Here is a 23,303-nt window from a genome sequence, read left to right as displayed (position 1 = left end):
AAATACTAAGGTAGTTTAGTATCTGCAGCAAAGATATTACCATATCTTCACTTTAAAAATTCAGGTTATCATTTAATGGCAGCAGATTTTTTTAAAATATCAAACCCCCTGGCCCTGGTGTTGTTAGCTCTGGCCCAGCTCCTGCCCCAAGGACTGTGGATGTGGGGGAGACATCCACATGCTGCAGGCCTGTTTTGCCCCCGGTGGAATCTGATGATGAAGGCTCCTCTGACCAAGAAGACATGAGTGACAGGGAGAAGGAGAGTGGGGCAGACAGCTCAGAAGGAGATCAATTATCTAGCTCCTCCTTGGATTCAGAACAAGAGCTAATGATACAGCCATGCATGCGGAGAGCGATGCATAGGCAACAACTGAGAGATTATTATCAAAGAAAATGAGGCCACCTGTGGTTGGGTGGGGCTGTGGTAATTAGTGAGGCTCCTATAAATAGCAGCCTGTGGGTTTGGCCATTGTGGAGGATTATCTGATCGTTGTGTTTCGTGACTGCTTTACTGACTTTGACCTTTTGTGTGCTGATTTTTCCCCACTTTGAAAATAAACCAGGGCAAAGTGTGTTTCACTTTGTGAAAGAAGAAGGACTGTGAATTGCCTCACAGCTGCAAGCTAAGTATCACAGAACTGATAAGGGACTTGTACAAATTACCAGTTTGTTTGGAGACGAGTGCTCTTTGCTATACCAAAAGAGGGCTTGGTTTAAGTGAATTTTCATTATAAAGAACATTGTTTTGAATTTTAAAACGCGTGTGTGTCTGAAATTTGTACCTGTGAATTTTGGGGAGGATTCCACCAGAGAGCCCGACAGAACAGGTGTCATCTAATGTCTGTATGGCCTACGTAATAGTAGACCTAGACAGAACTTTAGATGAGCCAAGAATGGAAAATTCATGAGAGTGGAGAGAGGGAATTCATTTTTCATAGAGCTGTAAAGCTTTCAAAGTCTTTCAACTATTAATTTCAGACATATGGGACATAGTGTTGTGGTACAGAGCATAGCATTTATATGATGGACAAATAAGCTTTTCCTGGAATCTAGAGCAATGGTATGATATTTTTCTTTATTTTTTATTTTTCTTTATTTTTCTTTATTTTGTCCAATACATAATACATATTGAAGAGGATAGACATGAAGTATTATATATAAAGAAAAGATATAAAAGTAGAGGAGAAGATATATGAAAGGAAGAAAAGATATATGATATATGAGATAAGGAGAGACAATTGGACAGGGGACGAAAGGCAGGCTAGTGCACTTATGTATGCCCCTTACTGACCTCTTAGGAACCTGGAGAGGTCAATCGTGGATAGTCTAAGGGAGAAATGTTGGGGGTTAGGGGTTGACACTACTGAGTCCGGTAATAAGTTTCACGCTTCGACAACTCGATTGCTAAAGTCATATTTTTTACAGTCAAGCTTGGAGCGATTAATATTAAGTTTGAATTTGTTGCGTGCTCTTGTGTTGTTGCGGCTGAAGCTGAAGTAGTCATTTACAGACAGGACGTTGCAGCATATGATTTTGTGGGCAATACTTAGATTGTGTTTTAGGCATCGTAGTTCTAAGTTTTCTAGACCTAGGATTGATAGTCTGCTTTCGTAGGGTATTCTGTTTCGAGTGGAGGAGTGAAGGGCTCTTCTGGTGAAATATCTTTGGACATTTTCTAGGGTGTTGATGTCCGAGATGTGGTATGGGTTCTGGACAGATGAACTGTATTCAAGGATTAGTCTGGCAAAAGTCTTCATAATATTTTAAAAACAAAACAAAACTGACACTGCAATAATATTTATTTTGATCTGATCTTCCATTAAGAAAATAAGGATGAAACTAAGATGAGACTACTCTGGCATTTCAGATACTTATGTGCATTGAATGTATCATTTCTGCCAACTGCTTTCAACATAGATTGCTTGGAGTTGCATCTGAGTGAATGGGAAGAAATCCTATCTGCATAGAGGTCAGATGTGAAATAAATTAAAAAAAAACCCTTAAACCTGATCTGTTAATTCAATCTAATCTGTCCCTCTGGATAACAGAGGTCTAAAAATTTTTTTTTTGTAATAATCGCAGTTGACCTTGCACTTGTCTGAATCATTTTTTGTTCTGATTTCAAAAATGTATATAGTTTTTCTGTATCAGGTATAGTTTCCATGGAGCAACATCATTATTATAAGGTTTAGGAAATATACTGATGACATTAAAAAAAACAACAGTTTTTATTGAACCAAAATAAAAACCAAAATATGAGCAAAAATTAAAAGTGCTTGACATTAGACCTCATTGATATGATTTTTCAGGGTTGCTCCTATATAACATCCAACAGTAATCTGCCATCATTGAGTCATTCCAAAAACCCTGGTAGTGGTATTCCATTACTTTAGTGTCTTGATGAAACCACTGAGGATTGAGAAACAATGAATTGCTCAAGATCACCCAGCTGTTTTTGTGCCCAAGGCAGAACTAGTGCCTACAATCTCCCAGTTTCTAGTCTTAACTACTACACCAAACCTCATAGTAAAATATATCTAAGAAATAATAGAAAAGAAGATATAGTAATGGAACATATCAATAAAAGAATAGAAGAAGAGATATAGGAATAGAAGAAAGGTATAGGAGATATAGGAGAGCAATAGGAGAGCAATAGGAGAGCAATATGTCCTCATGTAAACCTAGCACATCTACCCAAAAGGGAGAGGGACATACATATATTTGGTGTAATATACTATCCCAATGATCCGACTGACTGGCTACTGACTACATGGCTCTATTTATTCATTAGGAATTGTTAGACAGGCAATTTCTTTAATATATCAGGGAGGCAGTGGGAGGCAGTCTCCTTGCTTCATAATATCTTATTTCATCTAATTTCACAGCAATTCCTAAAGAAGTAACAATCAGTTAGGATTCCCTTGTGCTCAGAAAAGCATTGTCCGAGGCAGTGAAATTTTGTCAGCTGGGGCTTCCCTGTGGTTTAGAATCAGCGAGTGAAAGGACCATCAGTGAATACTGTATGACTTATTTGGTTAATGTCTATGAAAATAGTAGTTAGTCATTCTAATATTTTCTTCTTTGCTGACATTATGCACATAGTTCCCTCTAAGCTGAGCAGTGAGCAATCGCTCACTTAAAAATCATCATCAACTCAGAGTTTTCCAAACCTGCCCAGAAGCTGAGAGGGAAAGAGTGAGAGGGAAGGAGAGAGAGAGGAAGAGAGAGAAACAGATAGAAAAAAGAGAGGAAGGAAAAGAGAAAGAAAAAGAATGGGAGTAAGGAAGAGAGAAAGAAAATCAAAATCTAGTTTGAAACTAGCTCAACTATTTAAGTGGCATTTTGATATTGATAGAGTTGCCCTATTATGAGCTCATTGTTATAGACACACAGTACAGTATTTTATTTTGAAATTCTCTGAGGCAAAACAGGGTGGGTTGTTTATTTGTTTATTTGTTTATTTGTTTATTTGTTTATTTGTTTATTTGTTTATTTGTTTATTTGTTTATTTGTTTATTTGTTTATTTGTTTATTTGTTTATTTGTTTATTTGTTTATTTGTTTAGTTTATTTGTTTATTTGTTTATTTGTTTATTTGTTTATTTGTTTATTTGTTTATTTGTTTATTTGTTTATTTGTTTATTTGTTTATTTGTTTATTTGTTTATTTGTTTATTTGTTTATTTGTTTATTTGTTTATTTGTTTATTTAATATTTCTGTGCTGCCCAGTCCCAAAGGGACTGCCGCTCAGACACTATACTTTTCCGCCCAAAAAAATTAGAAGGAACACTGATTATGCAGCACTATTTGCTATATAATGGCGTGCAGAGTGAGGCTTCTTTAGGTTCAGAGTTCGGTTTTAATCTTGTTGTTTCAAGAGGGAAGCTTCAGTGTTCTTTCTTGTTTTAGTGAAATGTCCAGTTTGAAGGTCGTAAGGATCCAGTGAAAAGTAGAAACAGGATTCAATACATCATTTTTTTCTTACACAAACACAGCCCTCTTTAAAGCGGAATTATATTGGTATAATTTGATTGGTATAATAAAAAAAGCAGAGGTTTTTGGTATCATTTGACCAGCCAGAGCTACATCTTCTCAAAAGCTGGATATAATGTCAGAACAAGGAAATTTTCAACCAAGTTTTCAAACTTTGAATTTGATTGGGTATATTTTTTTGGGGGGGGGGGGGTATTTGAGTTTTTAATATTGTTCTTATGAGAAAATGTTATCCTACATTTTAAAGTTCAAATCTTTAGAGGGCATTCAATCTGATATGAATAAAAGCATACATTTATTTATTTATTTTGTCCAATACACAATAATACACAATGAAGGTAATAGAGGACACCTTCGAGGAAACAGAATTAGAGAAGAATAGAAGGGAGAGTATAGGATAAAATAATCAATGAGAGAATAGAAGAAAGATATAGGGATAGAAGAGAAGATATATGGAATATAGGAGAGATAATAGGACAGGGGTCGGAAGGCACTCTAGTGCACTTATGCATGTCCCTTACTGACCTCTTAGGAATCTGGAGAGGTCAATCGTGAACAGTCTAAGGGTAAAATGTTGGGGGTTAGGGGATGATACTACGGAGTCCGGTAATGAGTTCCACGCTTCAATAACTCTATTACTAAAGCCGTATTTTTTACAGTCAAGTTTGGAGTGGTTAATATTGAGCTTGAATCTATTATGTGCTCTTGTGTTTTTGTGGTGGAAGCTGAAGTAGTCACTGACAGGCAGGACATTGCAGCATATAATCTTGTGTGATAATGTTTAAGGTGTCTTAGTTCTAAGCTTTCTAGGCCCAGGATTGTAAGTCTAGTTTCATACGGTATTCTGTTATGGGAGGAGGAATGCAGGGCTCTTCTGGTGAAGTATTTCTGGACATTTTCAAGGGTGTTAATGTCTGAGATGCGATATGGGTTCCAAACAGATGAGCTGTATGCTAGGATGGGTCTGGCAAAAGTTATGTATGCTCTGGTAAGTAGTGTGAGATTTCCAGAGCAGAAGCTACGTAGGATTAGATTAACTACTCTTGAAGCCTTCTTGGCGATGTTGTTGCAGTGGGCTTTGGTACTTAGGTCTTTTGTAATTAGTACTCCAAGGTCCTTAACCGAATGGGGGTTATCTGTGATAATTTGATTATTCAGTTTGTATTTGGAGTTCTGATTCTTTTTGCCAATGTGTAGGACAGAGAATTTGCTGCTTGAGATTTGGAGTTGCCATGTGTTAGACCAATCAGAAACAGAGTCTAGGTCTTTTTGGAGAGTAGTTGTGTTATCGGTGGTGTTGAAGAGTTTTACATCATCTGCGAACAGAACGCAGTTGCTTGTAATGAGATCACAAAGGACATTGATGTATAGAATGAAGAGAGTTGGTCCCAGTACGCTACCTTGGGGGACACCGCTTTTAAAAGGGACAGGGGTAGATATGGTGCTTCCTATTTTAACCACTTGTTGTCTGTTTGACATGAATGCTGTAATCCAGCTGTGGAGGGCTCCTGAGATGCATAGGATTTGAGTTTTAGGAGTAGTTTGTCGTGGACCACTGAGTCAAAGGCTTTGGAGAAATCAATATAAATTGCATGTATAGATTCTCCTTGGTCAAGATGAGTAGTCCATATGTTTTTGCAGTGGAGGAGCTGTAGGTTGCAGGATAGTTTTTTTTAAATCCAAATTGTTTGTTAGAGAGCAGCAGGTGGAGGGTAATTGATTGGTTTATAATTGATTCCATTACTTTGCATGAGACGCAGCATAGTGATATTGGTCTGTAGTTATCGATAAGAGAAGGGTCTACTTTTTTGAAGATGGGGATGACCATTGCTTTTGACCCTAGCTTAGGAAGTGTGCTGGTACTGAAGGAGTTTTTGAAAATTATGCTTAGTGGTTCAGCTATAGCAGAAGAGAGTTTTTTTAGGAAGTATGCGCATAGACCATCTGGTCCGACTGATAGGGAAGGTTTAAGGTCACGTAATGCTTTTTCAACTCAGTCTTCAGTAAAGTCTATAAGGGTTAGGTCATTGAGAGAGTTTGAGGTGCGATTGATGAAATTCGGGGATGAGCTATTACTGTTAACAATGACAGATCCAAAGAATGAGTTGAGGAGATTAGCTTTGGAAGAATCATTGTGGTATTCTTTGTCGTTGGGTCCTTTGAGTGGTGGGATAGGTCTAGAGTCCTTAAGGGCTGCCGGGGGTTACCAGAGGTTCAGGAGACTTCCACCTAAGTTTCTGTGCAGTTCAGAGAGCCCTCAAACCTAAAGTGACCAGATTTTAAGATTGAGAAAGAGGGACACCATTGAGCGGAGGGGTGGGGGTGGGGCTAAAAAAAGTTTATCCAAAAAACAAAAATAAAAAAATTATCTTGCTTTCTCTCTCTCTCTTCTCTCTCTCTTTCTCTCTCTCTCTCTTTCTCTCTCTCTTGCTATCTCTCTTGCTCTCTTGCTCTCTCTCACTCTTTGTCTCTTGCTCTCCCTCTCTTTCTCTCTCTGTCACTTGCTCTCTCTCTCTTGCTTGCTTTCTCTCTTTCTCTCTCTCTCTTTCTCTCTCCCCCTCTTTCTCTCTTTCTCTTTCTCTCTTTCTCTTTTCTCTCTATCTCTCTTGCTATCTCTCTTTCTCTCCCACCCTCACTCACTCTCTCTTTCTCTCCCCCTCTCTCTTGCTCTCTCTCTCTTTCTCACTCTCTCTTGCTCTCTGTGTCTCTTGCTCTCTCCCTTTCTCTCTCCTTCTTGCTCTCTCTCTCTCTTGCTCTCCCTTTCCCACTCTTTCTCTATCTCTCTCTTTCTCTCTCTATCTCCCCATCAATGAGAGAGCGGGCTCAGTCTCTCAACTCATGGAGTTGGGGTGAAGGCAAGGAAAAATGCCGGGCCGAGACGGAGCCACCTTTATTTGCCAGGCAAGCAGGTGAGCAGACGGGTTTTTCCGCCCGGCGCAAACGCTGCTCCATCCCTCTGCCCAGGCCCAAGCACAGCAGATGGGCTGTCAAAGCAGCAGAGGGGTGAATACTTCAGCTGCACTTCCCTTTCCTTCCCCCGCCTTTGCTGTCGTGGCCAGCAAGCCCTCCTGCCTAGGTGGCTCAGCCCCACGGCGGTGGCCACAGGAAAGTGTCAAGCCAGGGATGAGGAGCGAGCAACAGTGGAAAAGGAAGGGGCAGGGAAGTGAGCAAATAAAAAGAAAGAAAAATAAAAAGGGGGGGGGGGAGAAAAAAAACGGGACTTTCCAAAAATGACCCGGACGTGGGACAAATTGCTAAAAAGTGTGACTGTCCTGCTCAATGTGGGATGTCTGATCACCTTACTCAAACCCCACTCCTAGCTGGCCTCACCCACCCTGCCCCTCCCCTCCCAGGAGTCCCCATGCAACATGTTTTCGATACATGTAAGTGCAAGGTGCATGGTGAGGCTTGGGGATGGTAAAAAATGTGTCTACTGAAAGTTTGGAAAGGCCAGAAATTGGACTGTTTCCAGCCTCCAGAGGGCGTCAGGAACATGGGCAGGCTGTTTTCGCCCTCCTGAAGGCTCAAGTAAAGCCTCTGGAACCAGGAGAAGGCAAAACCACCCCCTCCACCATGATGCAGGAGGCCGACTAGGTGACTCTCACCCAGCAACATGGCAGAGAACCCCTTGCTAAAAAATTTTAAGCCCACCCCTGAATAAAAACATGAATTGATGTGTAATAAAATAAACATTTCCAGAAACAAATGGGATATGCATGTAATCACATGATCACAACATGCAAATAGATTAAAATATTTATAGATTATACTTGAATAGTGATTCAATGAAGTGATAAAGTATCATAAAACCATAATTTATCACAAGGTTTTGCTGGAAGAAATATAATTTAGCTCTAGTTACTTGTATATGACTGTTGCCCAGGCAATGTCTGTACTATATATAGAATGTGGAATGATTAAGAATAAATCATGGTTTGTTTTCCTTGTGCAAAAAATAATAAATTAATAATCTCTTACCTCTGCGTCCAAACCTGCTTTGACTGGAGGGGCGGGAGAGATTCTTCCTAACTGGTTTTCTGAAATAAGAAATAATCGTGCAATTGTGCAATATTAGAAATTTATTGCTAAATACCCTAAAAGGTTTTTTTCTTTTCTCCTACTAATAAGTAAACAAACAAACAAACAGAATGGCCCTCCCCTCTCCATGGTTTTATGATTCATGGTAACATTAAATCACAAACTATATAATGAGAAAATAAAAAACAAAATTGACAACAATCTGCATCATTGCAGTAGAAAGTGAAATATGGTGCATTAAATAAAAATCACTGGCCTTTTTAGCTTTTCTTATTAGTTCTTTCATATGTGAATGTTAAGTACAAAATAAAGAGAAGTAAGGAAAATGAACATCTGTAATGCAATTACTTATAGTTATTGACAGCTCATTTAGTGGCCATTCGAAGTTACAACGGCACTGAAAAGGTGATTTGTGAATCTTTTTGAGACTTATGACCATTGCAGCCTCCCCATGGTCACATAATCAAAATTTGGATGTTTGGCAACTGACACGTATTTATAATGGTTGCAGGAGCCCAGGGTCATTGATCACCTTTTGTTACCTTTAGACAAGCAATGTCAATGGGGAAGCCAGATGCACTTAACCATGTTGCTAACTTACCACCTTAATAATCACTGTCTGCTTTGAGCATCACAGCTACATTTTGAACAAGAGAGATTTCCCTATTTATGCAAGAGACTAGTGTATGATTGATACTTTATTTATTTATTTATTTATCTATTGGATTTGTATGCCGCTCCTCTACGAAGACTAGGGGCGGCTAACAGCAATAATAAGACAGCATATAATAATAATCCAATACTAAAAACAATTAAAAACCCATTATAATAAAAACCAAACAGACATACAGACATACAATGCAGAAAATTGTAACAGCCTAGGGGGAAAGAGTATCTCAGTTCCCCCATGCCTGGTGGCAGAGGTGGGTTCTAAGTAGCTTACAAAAGGCAAGGAGGGTGGGGGCAATTCTAATCTCTGGGGGGAGTTGGTTCCAGAGGGCCGGGGCCGCCACAGAGAAGGCTCTTCCCCTGGGTCCTGCCAAGCGGCATTGTTTAGTTGACGGGACCCGGAGAAGACCCACTCTATTCTATAGGATACATTATGCTATAGAATTTATCTAGAAGGCACTTCAGATGTACATTGGAAATGTGAAAATATAATGGGACATTTATCATGTTTGACATATAAAAAAGCTAAAAAAAGGGTTGGATCCAAATACATTGACACAGAAGATTCAAAGATTAATATTCAGTTGAAGACATTTCTTTTCTTTTTAGGAAAATTATTTCAATACCTGATCACAGTGGAAAGATTACTTGTAAGCAAGGAGATGGAAAGATCTGCCATTATGGAGGAATAGTTGTGAAGTAGTTATATTTTCTGAAATAACTACATTAGTTTCTTTGATGAGAGAAAAGACATTAATTAAAAGTCTCCTATGAACCTTTTGTGTAAAAATGGCAAAAAAAAAGAATCTGCAACTTATGCTTTGAATGGTTAGACAGGATTGATTATGGAAAAAAGGTAATATGATGTAAATTTAGAAAAAGAAGTTAAATATAGCTGTGACGGATACAGGAATTCATTTCTTTAACTTTTTTGTTTCTCTTCTATTTTTTTAATTTCCCCCCTTTTCTAAGACCTTTTTAAAAAATTTTGATTTAATTTTCTTTTTTCTTCCCTATTTATTATTAGCATTTATCTTCTTGTTTAAAAGTTTTTAATAAAAAATTAAAAAGTCATTGCATTCTCCTTCAGTAGGCTGAGAATATTATGAGCACCTGCGGAACTGTCAGTATTGCAGCCATAGCAAAATCTTATCTACGCCTTTAGAAGAATATTTGTTAGAGTCAAAACCGTGCACAAATGGAACTTAGCATCCTATTACCAGAGCAATCTCAGAAAATCATATGAATAAGTGTGTGTAAATATTATGGGGAGATCTCTGATACGCATTCAGAGGGCATTGTTCCACACTATGTCTCACTATCTGCTTTGGAGCACCACAGCTAGATTTTGAAGAGGAATCTGCAATGTTACTTCCAGGGGTAGGCTATTGTCTGGACTGGGGGGGGGGGGAATGCAGTGGGGTAGCAAAAATGGAGCTCCACCCCAGAGCACCCAATTTGCACTGAAAGATGTTGAAAGAAAATGCAGGTAGTAAAAATTTTGGTAGCCCTTCACTGGTTATGTCCTAATTCTATTGTGGCCTCATAGCTCCATAGAATGAAAGGCTCTGTGGAGAGAGATTGAATATAATAATATTATAACCCATTACCTCTATTTAACTTTCACATACCTGTACCTGTTAATATCCAAGCTTTCTTTTTCACCACCAGGATTCTTTATTTTCTCTCTCTCTAACTTTTTTGCAATGTTCTTCCCCTTTGGTTTTGTCTGAGTGGAGGCATCATGAATATTCTCTATTGTGAGAGGTGGCGGTTTGATTTCAGGAGTGAGAGAGCTCTTAGAACGTACAGCATTCTTTTTCTCTCTCTGTAATTTTTTTGCAATTTTCTTCTCTCCTGGTGTTGTCTGACTGGAGGCCTCATGCATATTCTCTATTTTGAGAGGGGGTGGTTTGATTTCAGGAGTGGGAGCGCTCTTAGACCGTAAAGCAGTTGGACCTTTTTTTTTCCTTTCCTTTGTCTCAGGTGTGGGGTTTTGAATGACAGTACAAATAGTCTTCTTATTCTTTGTCTTTTTTTCAGGTACACACTGAGATTCTCTCTGAGGGAGTGGGCTCTGAGGAGAGAATATTTGGAGATTGAATTTTAATTTCCCTTTGCTATCATTCTGTAAAGTGGCCTTGTCAATTTGTAAGTTTGAGACTTAACATCCCAGTATAGCCTATCATTTTAACTTGAGATTTAGGCAGAGTTTAATTTACTTTCTTGCGTTGAGAATGACAGAGTTAAGGTTTTTTATATATTTCAGCTGCCACCTTCCATACAATATATAGAGGGAATGGATTTAAAATGGCCTCTGCCTCAGGTGTTGAATCAGATAGTATTGTTTCACTTTATGTCTTTGCAGCGGCCACAAGTCTCATAGTATTTTTCAGGTAAGGTCAATACTCTTTCTGCTGAAGAGCTGAGGAAGGTTAAAGTGTACAATTAATGCATAAACTAAACTAAGCTAAACTAAAAACTAAACTAAACGTTAAAGTAGGCAATTAATATATAATACTCAACATTCAGTCCTCAACCGTACTACATCCACATAGAGGGAAATAAGCAATGGGGTGCCCCAAGGTTCCATATTAGGCCCAATACTCTTCAGTATCTTCATAAAGAATTTATATGAGAGAATTGCAGGAAAATTTCATCAAATTTGCAAATGATACTAAACTGGCAGGAATAGCCAACAGCTTAGAAGACTCAAAAAATCTTGATAGCCTTGAGCACTGGGCCCTAGCTAACAAAATGAAATTTAACAGATAAAATTAAAATTCTACACTTAAGTAAGAAAAACCAACTGTATAGATATAGACTAGGTGAATCTTAGCTTAATCCTACTATGAGAGGGATCTTGGAGTCCTAGTGAACAACCACTTAAGTATGAGCCAATAGAATGTGGCAGTAGCCAAAAAAGCCAGTGCAAGTCTATGCTGCCTTAATAGAGGGATAAAATCAAAATCACATGAAGTTTTAATATCACTTATTGTTTATTGATTGATTTTGTCCAATACAAAATGAGGGTTTTAGTGGGTATACACATAGTAAAATACATAATGAAGGTTATAGAGGATATACTCATAGGAAAATATATCTAAGAAAGAATAGAAGATATAGGAATAAAACATATCAATGAAAGAACAGAAGAAGAGATATAGGAATAGAAGAAAGGTATAGGAGATATAGGAGAGCAATAGGACAGGGGACGGAAGGCCCTCTAGTGGACTTGTGCTCACCCCTTACTGACCTCTTAGGAATCTGGATAGGTCAACCATGGGTAAAGTGTTGGAGGTTTGGGGATGACACTATGGAGTCTGGTAACGAGTTCCATGCTTCGACAACTCGGTTACTGAAGTCATATTTTTTACAGTCAAGTTTGGAGCGGTTAATATTAAGTTTAAATCTGTTGTGTGCTCTTGTGTTGTTGTGGTTGAAGCTGAAGTAGTCGCCGACAGGCAGGACATTGCAGCATATGATCTTGTGGGCAATACTTAGATCATGTTTAAGGCGTCTTAGTTCTAAGCTTTCTAGGCCCAGGATTGAAAGTCTAGTCTCGTAGGGTACTCTGTTTCGAGTGGAGGAGTTAAGGGCTCTTCTGGTGAAGTATCTTTGGACATTTTCAAAGGTGTTAATGTCTGAGTTGCGATATGAGTTCCAAAAAGATGAGCTGTATTCAAGGATGGGTCTGGTGAAAGTTTTGTAAGCTCTGGTAAGTAGTGAGATATTGCCAGAGCAGAAGCTACGTAGGATCAGGTTTACAACTCTTGAAGTCTTCTTGGCTATGTTGTTGCAGTGGGCTTTGGCACTGAAATCTTTTGTTATTAGCATACCGAGGTCTTTAACCGAGTGGGGGTTATCTGTGATAATTTAATTATTCAGTTCGTATTTGGAGTTCAGATTCTTTTTCCCAATGTGTAGGACAGAGCATTTGCTAGTTGAGATTTGGAGTTGCCATGTGTTAGTTGCCATGTGCCACTTTACAAAACCTTAGTAAGATCAGGCTTGGAATACTGCATCCAGTTCTGCTCACCACAATACAAAAAGGTGCTGAGACTCTTGCAAGAAGTCTTCAGTGAAGAGCTACAAAAATGATTAGAGGGCTGGAGGCTATATCATATAAAGAATGGTTGCTGGCATTGGGTGTGTCTAGTTTAATGAAAAAGAGGCCTGGAGGGGGGAATGACATGATAACACTATTCCAACATTTGAGGGACTCCTACAAAGGGGTTGATGATCGCTTGGGCGAAAAACATCGGCCATAATATACACCTGGCAGAATGGGTGCAAATTTGGATGAGAAATATTAAAATGACCAAATCAATAATTTACAAAGAGAACCAATATAAAATGTTGTACCAGTGGCTATTAGCACCAAAAAGATTGGCCCGGATATATCCAAATTATAATAAGATATGTTGGAAGTGTAAGGAAAAATAGGACACCTTCTTCCATCTGTGGTGATCATGTGAAAAAATACTGGAAGCAACTTAGAAAGTGGCTACAAGAAATAACCAATGCAACAATTGAATTTACAGCAGATTTCTTTCTGCTAGGCATTATTAGAAATTCATATGTTAAAAATGTTAAGTATTTGATATTACACATTACAACGGCCGCAAGAATAGCTTACGCAAAAAATGGGAAAAAACACAGATTCCTAGCCACAAGGAAATAATTGGGAAAATATATGAATGTGTAGAAATCAACCAATTAACTATGGAATTGAACGATCAAAAGGACTCAGATTACTATGTTACCTGGAGGAAATGTTACAATTGGACACACACAAAAAATGTAAATCAACAATAAGAGACAGAACAATATAAAGAAATATGTATACAAATGTAAAAATGAATATTTCAATGTAAATGTAAATATATGGATGTTAACCCACCTGAAAGCATTAGAATGTATTAAAATGTAAATATTAAAAATCATTAAAAAGGCTTTCAAAAAAAGACCGGACAACCATTTGTCTGAAATTATATAGGATCTCCTGCTTGAGTTGAACTAGAAGACCTCCAGCTCTGTTATTCTATGTTCTATCTAAATTTGAGTAACATATCAGCACATCCTATGACAGCGATGGCTAACCTTTTCTGGACTGAGTGCCCAAGGCATCCATGTGCACGTGGGGATAAACACACATGTGGATAAGCAAGTACGCACCAGAACCCCAAAATGCAATGTTTACATATCCCCCGTGCATATGTGTTCCCTGTATGTGCCACTGCCTCCTGTGCATGCATGTGTAGCTTCTTTGCATGCACCACAACCCTGTGCATGTACATATGGTCCCCCTGCATGTGCCCCACCCCACGCATACATGGCAGAGCCCCAAAGACCAGCTGGCCAGTGGGAGACGCACAGGCATGCACGGTGGAGCAGAACTGGGGTGACGGCTCAAGTGATCACAGAGAGGGCACTGCACCATCTTGGGCCTATGACTTTAATTTGAGATTAAAGCAAAGGGTTTAATTCCCTCTTTTGCATGAAGAATTACATTTTCTGCTAACGCTCTTTGTATTTCAGCTGCCAACTCCTGTTTATACGAGCACAGAAAGAATAGATTTAAAATGTCCTTTGCCCCTACCTCAGGTGTTGAATGAGATAGTATTGTATGACTTTATGTCTTTGCAGCTCCCAGAAGGCTCACAGTATTTTTCAAGAAGGGTCAATACCCTTCTGCTAGTTTTTAGGAGTTGAGGGAGGTTAAAGTGTGCAATTAATGTATTGAGCCCTGCAGGAATTGAAGGAATCCATTTAATCTTCTAAAAAATTTTACTCCCCTTTTTGAGTTGTTTATTTCTAAGTTGAGTGGGTTTAAGGAGAAAAATAAATGTCATAATACTGCATCCCTTTAAATTAAGATCATAAAATTTGACTCAGGTGACCCAATCCAGATCCGTCACACGCTTGCAATACCCACGCCTGGTTTAGTGAAGAGGAGAAAAGGTGATGCCACCATGACCATGCGAGTTTGACACCATTGTCTTAGACAGAGAACATAGCTCAACCCATCCTTTTGTTCCTAGCAATACATAAGAGCACTATATCTCTTGCCTTTACTTCCGTCACTTAACAGCACAGGAAGTTTCGTGCGGTTGGGACATGCCAGCAGAACACCTACAAACGCCTCTACTTAAGAACATTTCTAGATAAGAACCAGGTGTTCAAGATTTTTTTGCCTCTTCTCAAGAACCATTTTCCACTTACAAATCCGAGCCTCCGAAACTGCAACCGGAAAAGGCAGGGAGAAGCCTCCATGGGGCCTCTCTAGGAATCTCCTGGGAGGAAACAGCACTGGAAAAGGCAGAGAGAAGCCTCTGTGGAGCCTCTCTAGGAGTCTCCTGGGAAGAAACAGGGTCTCTACCCTCCCTGTGGTTTCCCCAATCGCACACATTATTTGCTTTTACATTGATTCCTATAGGAAAAATGGTTTCTTCTTACAAACGTAAGAATCTGGTCACAGAACGAATTAAGTTTGTAAGTAGAGGTACCACTGTACATTTACTCTGCTATTTAATTCTTTTGCAAGCAGAGATTATTTTGCAGTATGGGAAGTAATACTGCATATTAAGGTAAGTGCCTTGCCTGAAATTTTGTTACAGTTCTTGATGGAAGAGAAAAGGATAAGGAGTAGTTGACTTGTATGGATATGCAAGTTTGGCTGGCCTTGAGATCTTTGTTCAAATCAGATGTATTCCTGGAGTAATTAACTGATTCTAATAGCACAAGAAATTTATATGCTTCGAAACAGAGATGTATTGTCTGGAAAATAAATATATATCTGTAAGTAAGGAATTCCTTCAACTTCATTCCATTTCAGGGTGGAAGCCCTGAAATTTGACGCAGAAGAGACCAGCTATTAATGCTATTAATGCATTGCTGGAGACGTGGTGGCCTGAGTGTTTAGCAGAGGAAGTAGAAAGTGGAAAATGGCAGAAATATCAGTGGACAGTGTCTAATAATGTGAAACACTGAAATACCCCTCTAATTGATGAAATCTGTAGAAAAGTACTGATTACCAAGTGAATCTCTGAGGAGGAGGTGGTGGCACCTTGGGTTGAAATCTGGTCATTGAGACAAAGGTTAAGATGGCATAAGCCATGATGGCAATGCGAGTAGTGAACTAAAAAAGAAGGGGGGGGGGAAATCCCTTTTTTTTATGGAATAGAGGTGAGAGAAGCGAAAGTAAATAGAAAGGACAGTGACAGTGCAAATTGAAGGTTGCTGGCATTTTGAATACAGAGAACAAGGAAGTAGCAGAGTGAGTAGAGAGACTGAAGATTAAGAACTGTGGTAATTTAAATGAAAGACTTTGAAGTGGACTTATTTTTAAATACCTTTAAATAGCTATGTATAGAGATTGCTTTAAACTCCTATTGTATATTATAGAAAGATTTATTATTCTAACACCTATACAGGATTATAGTGAACTTTCAACTTTAAAATTTAATAGCTTACATAAATATATTTACTCTATTTAAATTCAGTATAGATTAAAGTGCATTAATTAATTAGCATTAAACTATTAATTACTGTTTAAAATTGTATAGATCAAAATTTATACTTACTGCACTGCTTCCTTTTATATTTAATAGAATTAATTATAAAAACAATATAGTGGTTTAAGATTGAGATTTATATATATATTTATATATACAACTGTTTTGAGAAGATTGAAGCTAAAAGTGGCTTTAATTAGTGAATTATATTGTATCACTACTTTAAAGTAAAAGAGATAAAGGGGTAGTGATGAAGAGCAGATTCGATGGACCATGAGGTCTTTTTCTGCCCTCAATCTTCTATGTTTCTATGTTTCTAAGATTTAGAGTGGAAAGAATGACGACTTATGGTATTGTAGAATAACTTTTTTTTAAAATTAAATATGTCTAGTACTTTCACAGTGACCAAAAGGATTAGAAAAACAAGGTCAACAGTAGCCTCTCCAGCAGACAGAAGTTAATAACTGACATGACATGTAGTGAAAATTCAGGACCAGCACCAACTCTGCAAAGCTTGCAATCTTCACTAAATATGATCCAGGAAATCATAATAAAAACTTAGGAATCAATTACAAATAACCATAAGGAAATGAAGGGTGAAGCAGGCGAGGTAAAAGAAGCTGGCCAATAAAATGGAGACTATTCAGGAATCAAATGCTAAAAATGAGCAGAAAATAAAAGTGATAGAAACAAGGAGAGAACAAACTGAGAAGCAACTTGAAGAAACTGAAGAGAGACTGAAAGCTGTAAACAGAGAACTGGAAGAGGCAAAACCCTTCTAGAATTAAAGAAATCTATCTTTTACCTGCAATTTCAAAATGTTATAGAAACAAAAGAAGAGGACTTATCCAAACGTATTTATTTATTTATTTATTTATTAGATTTTATGTCGCCCTTCTTGAGAAGACTTATGGTAGATATATTAGCAGAACCATTGCATTGGACAAGAATGATTTAATACATAACAGATGAAATGTATAGGGTGCATATGAACTATGCAAGAAGAAATAGGCCAATATGTGAAATACAATAGACAAGGGCCAGGAATTCTACAAACATTACATAGAGGAAGAATTGGATTGTAGAGAAGAGTTGGAAACTAAAAGTCAAGAAGAGCAACAATCAGATGAAACCGAATTAGAACAAGATTCAAGAGAGAGGAGTAATATGGAAGCTCAAGAAAGTGAAGGAGCAAGAATAAGAAACCAAAGAGAAAGAAGACAAAGGAAAGAAATAAGGGTGAGAAATAGTAGTGGATGGAGGAAAGAGCAACACTACTATTGGTTAACATTGACTGAATTCACTGATAAAAAGAAGACAATTAATTTCCAAACTACAATAACATAACATGGACATTACATGTTTACAGGAGGTCCCCATTTTAAAAAAAGAAAAGATAACCTCCCGGAAGCCCCCAAATTAGATAAATTATTTCTGGCATTAGCTGAAGCAAAAAAAAAGATGAAATTGCAAAAATCTCTGCCATTCTTTTGATCAAAGTTGTCAGACCACACCTTCACTTCCTACTATAACCTGGAAGTGACCTCATACAATCCACATATCTACTAATGTGGATTAATACTATTTACCTTGGATTTCTTTTCTTCTTTTGGCTATCCTTCTATATCTTGGATCAATACATTCATCTCCCGATACATCTCCATCACTATCTGACAGGGATCAACTTCCCATTGTAACATCAGCCCCCTCTGGCACTCCCACATTGATATCTCAGTCTCAGCTTCCCTTTCCTCTGACAGCCTCCCTAACACAGAATAAGCTGAGGGACCTGGCTCATTGTCCTCAGAATCAGGCATGTCTTGAGGTGGACAAGGATCACTCACAACATATGGCAGTATGATACTTTCAAATTTTGTATAATAAAGACAATATAAATGAAGATGACATTAAAAGATATCTACAGCAGAGAAATCTCCTAACTCTACCAGAAACTTCAAAGAAAATATTAAATGAGAAAATAACAATGTCAGAAGTAAAAAGGGCAATTTAAAAACAAAAAAGCAATAAAACACCAGTCCCAAATAGAATTCCAGCAGAATTTTATAAAAAAACTACAGAAATCTTTAGAAATTTTATTACTAGAAACTTGTAATGAAATACTAGAGAGAGCCAAAATACTAAAATCTTGCATGGGGGCACTAATAACCTTTTCCTAAAAACAATTTGGAAAGACAAAAAATTCAAAATTATAGGTCAATCTTGCTGTTGAATGCAGACTATAAGATATTAATGACAATAATGGTGGAAAGAATGAAAAATATATTAAACAAAAACCACACATTCTGATTTTCATCCAACAGGCACATAAAAGACTATAAGATATTCATGACAATAATGGCAGAAAGGATGAAAAATAAATTAAAGAAAACCATACATTTTTACCTAAACTGATTACCCAACAGGCACATAAAAGACAATGTAAGAATGATAATGAATACAATAGAATATTAGAAAACACACTCAGAAAAGCAGGCAGCACTGATATTTTTTGATGCACAAAAAGCTTTTGATAATTTAAATTGGTATTTTAAAACAAGTTAATTAATAATAAAGATTCAAAAAAGATTGACAGGTATATGCATTCATATGAAACAATTGGAACTAGATAAAAAATTTCTAAGAACGGGGAGAAAAATAATTACAAAATTATATAACTTTTTACTAAAATATAAAATGAAGGAAGACACCATAAAAGAAATTAGCTGGGCAAGAAGCTTTGGTCACAATATAGAATTGGAACAATGGGACAAACTATGGAAAAGGAATTATAAATTTATGACAGGGGTGGCATACAAAGAAAACCATTAAAAATGTTATATAGGTGGCAATTACCTCCAGCGAGATTGACCAAAATGTTTCCAAATTTATCCCCTAAATGCTGGAAATTCAATTACAAATCAGGAATATACTATCATATATGGTGAATGTGTCCCACCACAAGGAAACACAGGTACAAAATCCAGAGGTGGCTGGAGGAAATTACAGAGCACAAAATAGACCTAAAACTGGAACTGTTCTTACTGGAAATACTGGACTAAAATGAATTAAAAATATCAATACATCGTATTATATGTATTCACTGCAGCTAGATCTACATTCGCAAAAGCTTGGAAACAAAGTAACATGCCCTTAGAAGATGCCATAATTAGGAAAATACTTGAATGTGCTGAAGTGGATAGAATGACTATGGAGCTAAAAGAGAAAGATTATTTGGACTACTATGAAGTATGGGATAAAATGTACAGTTGGCTTGAAATTAGAAAGCAATATAAAAAAAGCTTAAATTAGAATTGATGAAACTTAAATTGGAGTAATTAAATAGTAATAACTTAGAGATGTAAATTCAAATATATATAATCTGTAGATATGAACAATTCAGTATTATTAGAATTGTTAAAATATATATTACTACAAAGTTATTATCCTATATGACAACTAAGAAGTATATGGAGTGGAAGGTAGTATAGAATTACAAAAGCAGCTACACCCCCGATTTGGTGGTGGGGTATGAATGTTTGTTTGATGGTGGGCACAATTCACAAAACACTTGTTTTATGTTGTGTGAATAGAATTACAAAAGCAAATTATGTATACTGGTACGGAACACTGTAAAATAATTCTAGATGGTATGTAGTGTTTTGTTTTGTTATTTTTTTCTGTTGTGGTGGTTGTTTTAATATTGTTTTTAAAGATAAAACTGTTTAATAAAAACTATTTTTTAAAAAGAAATTCATTTCCAGTAAGGGAAATGAAAGATTATTTCCTATTTGTTGTTTTTCCTGATAATTCTCAGGACTTCAGAATTAATATAACTGAAGGGGTTCTCACTTTCGGTTTCAGAGGTGGAACTAGAGATACACCAACCTTTTCCAATTTTTTGTTTTCTAGCACCTCCTGCTTGCAATTTATTTTTGAAGGTGGCCGTAGCATTTCCACAATCCTGACCCAGATATCGAAACAATCTTGTTGATGATATGATGCAGGGTACAGCTGAAGGTAGTAGGTGTCACCATTCACTAGTTTAAGTCGTAGCTGCTTCATTTCCAAGTTGTGGATTGAGATCTTGACCAAGCTCAAAGGGAATAACCTACGTGATACAAAATGGTTTTGAAACACTGAAGGATTTTAGATGCAATGTACCTCAATAGTATTTGAAAGATTCACATGTAGGAAAGCATTTCAGGTCAACTGTTACAGTCAACTGTTTTTTAATACATATTTTAATGGATGGGTCTTCATATGGATCAATATTGCTGCTCCTTTTAAGTTTCAATATTTTAAGAGTAAAATAGATGACTTTGATGGAGATATAGACAAAATTTACTGAATTTAAAAAAAAATCCTCAACAAGATAATATTCAGAAGTAGTTCAGGCAGTGCCTACCCAATTCACTGAAACATAAAAAGTACAAGAAGATACAGAACAACGATATAAGAGAATGTTTTAGTATTTTAGAGTTAAGCATTGATATTTCCTAGTATGGTAACGAAAAGACTGTAAAAAAACCCTCAAGCTCACAAAATACAAGTACTCCAGGGATACAAACAATCAGACTTTCAAGATTATTATACTTAGTTTCGATAAATGTGTTTTAGCTTACTGGTTAATTAGCTGATTTGGAAAAATATTTGTTATAGAAGCTAACATCAATCTTGCAACTATCATTGTTTCTGTATCTCTTCCTTCTCTCTTTATAATTCACTATATTAGGGATAAATAGCTTCCAACTGTTATCTTGCTATAGATGTTAAAAAGATTCTGCCCCTTTTACTTAAGCTGCAGATCATATTTATTTACAACAAGGTTGTTTTCTTATTCCATTCAATGTACAGTTTTAACAGGGTATACAGTATTTTGAAAAAAGTATGAGCAAAATTTTAGAGAACGGTTTGATGAAAATAACATTTGGTTCCTAATAATTTTTTGGCTTTGGATCTTTCTTATTCCAAAAGTTTTTAGTTGCTAAAAGGAGTTTAGAGTTCAGAATTAATTCTACACACTCCTGTTATTTTCTCAGAGAGGCAAAAATACTGTAAATTACAGAAGAATAAAAAAAGAGTTAATTTTCTTTAGCTAGAGCAATATAAGGCATGGAACAAATGGTGCATTTAACCTTTTACCAGATTTACAATTCATAAAGTAAATTGATCTTGAATTTCTGTAAAGAGAAATTGCTCTATTATCATTCCATCAAACCCAAATTTATATTGTGTTAGCATATTACAATTGTATAATAATATTATACCAATGCAATGGTAGATATCAAACCCAATGCTGAATATAGATTAAGGGATTATTGATTCAGATCAAGAAGTGATGTATTCATTCTAGTCATATTGTATATTAAAAGTGGGTATTTTATACTGGCTCATGACTAAAATAAATACACTTTTGTTGTTGTTTTTGTGTAGAAAGAAAGAATTCGTCCTTAATGTATGAATTGAGCAATCTAGTCATGAAAGATAGAGTTTGGGGAAGAACATCAGGGGCAAGGAGGTCCTCAGCAGGCCATTTGATAAGATCTTGATGGACAGTTCAGAAGTTCATTCATCTTAGAATGAGTTCAGTATGGAACATTATAATCTGGACATGAGTGTAACTCACCTTTTTAGTTCCAAATTCCCTTTGAGGTGCTGATGGAGTATGGATGAGGATGCTTCTTCTTCAAATGAGACAATAGGGGTTGCCAGAAGCAAAGTATTTGGGACTGGTACTGTGGGATTAGTGGTAGTCACTCCAAGTGTAAAGATTTTCTTCTTATTGTGGATATTACTTGGTTTACCTTCCTTATTGATCTAAGTCAGATGGTAAAGATTTATGATATTAATATTACAGTATATTTAAATATACTATAGATACATGAAAATACATTATTAGAATCATTACATATAAAATATTTAACCCTTAAAGATTTATATTTATGCAATTTATCTAACTCCTCAATCCAGATAGACTCTAGACAATTTATAGAATTTCTTTGCGATTCACCAAATATTATCAAATGATCCATACTAGTAGAATAAGCTTAAAATATGAAAACGAAAGCAAACTTGTTTTGATACATGTGTGATAGCACAAAAGAAGATTGTAAAAACACACTAAGGCGAGGTGATAAACAGATAATAGAATTAAAAAGAAAAGATGATGGCTTGTAAAGTATATACAGTAGGGAGATAAACAATGCCAATTTTAACAATACTGGTATAGATAAATATATAGAATTTTTATTAAGCAGTTTTTTACACAGAATAAGAACAGTCCATCATTTCTTGTTCACTTTTCATTACTTTTCCCATTTATCTTATCTTTAACTTAAAATTTTGTACTGGTCTTATTCTGTATAAAAAACTTTTCTGGTCGCCTAGAAAGCAATTCACCACATATTTTTTTCTCAGCATACAAAAATGGTACGAATGCGAAACTTTAGTTATACATTATTTGAATTGTCAGGAGTGCATGTGTAAATTTTGTGTTTCTTCAGACAGATAGCATAGTTTTGAAATGGCATCTGTAAGTTGAGAAAGAAACTGATGGGAACATTCATAAACATTTGTGTAGTTTATGGAGAATCTGCAGTCGACAAAAGTACAATTAGTCGCTGGGCACAGAGGGTGAGGCCATTAGACAAGGAATGGTACCGACAGGGCATACATGCCCTTCCGTCTCGCTGGAGGAAGGCCATAGAACGGGATGGAAATTACGTGGAAAAATAGGGAGTGTAGAAGAAACATAATTCTTTCTTGTGTGTATGTTTCATTGTGTTCAATAAATAATTGTTGAAGAAAAAAAATATGGTGCATTACTTTCTGGGCAATCCTCATATGAAAGGAAGTATTCACAGAATTGAAAGAACTGCAAAAGTTTACTCAGAGCAAAGAAATCAAAGCCTTGCCAGAAGTAACTCAGAATGTAAAGACAAATCAAGGTATGTTGGCAGCAGAAGAATCAAAAGAGATTTACAATTGTTTTCATTTGGAAACCAGGTCCCGCTTCCTCTGTCACAGGAAGAACAAAGCTCTTTAATTAAAGAAGTACTGTAAAAGAATTGAAACCATAGAACAGGA

The 23,303-nt window shown here is 36.6% G+C and overlaps 2 protein-coding genes across 2 annotated transcripts in view; one reads left to right on the top strand and one right to left on the bottom strand.

Moving 5' to 3' along the window:
- LOC139175738 (acid-sensing ion channel 2-like) overlaps positions 1–23,303 on the top strand; it is a 198,292-nt gene that overhangs the window by 143,724 nt on the left and 31,265 nt on the right. The gene's annotated exons all lie outside the window — the stretch shown is intronic.
- The window catches only part of LOC139175739 (uncharacterized), a 29,948-nt gene that overhangs the window by 1,776 nt on the left and 4,869 nt on the right, over positions 1–23,303 (bottom strand). Inside the window, exons 2-6 of the mRNA XM_070766977.1 lie at positions 21,844–22,034; positions 20,067–20,325; positions 10,566–10,777; positions 10,332–10,424; positions 7,972–8,030 (exon numbers count right to left, since the gene is read on the bottom strand). Of these exons, the coding sequence (XP_070623078.1) occupies positions 7,972–8,030; positions 10,332–10,424; positions 10,566–10,777; positions 20,067–20,325; positions 21,844–22,034 (814 nt within the window). The remainder of the gene's footprint in view (positions 1–7,971; positions 8,031–10,331; positions 10,425–10,565; positions 10,778–20,066; positions 20,326–21,843; positions 22,035–23,303) is intronic.

The sequence above is a fragment of the Erythrolamprus reginae genome, chromosome Z (assembly GCF_031021105.1).
Source record: "Erythrolamprus reginae isolate rEryReg1 chromosome Z, rEryReg1.hap1, whole genome shotgun sequence".
Taxonomy (NCBI): domain Eukaryota; kingdom Metazoa; phylum Chordata; class Lepidosauria; order Squamata; family Dipsadidae; genus Erythrolamprus; species Erythrolamprus reginae.
The sequence above is the reverse complement of the archived record's forward strand: the minus strand, read 5'-3'. Positions and strand labels throughout refer to the sequence as shown.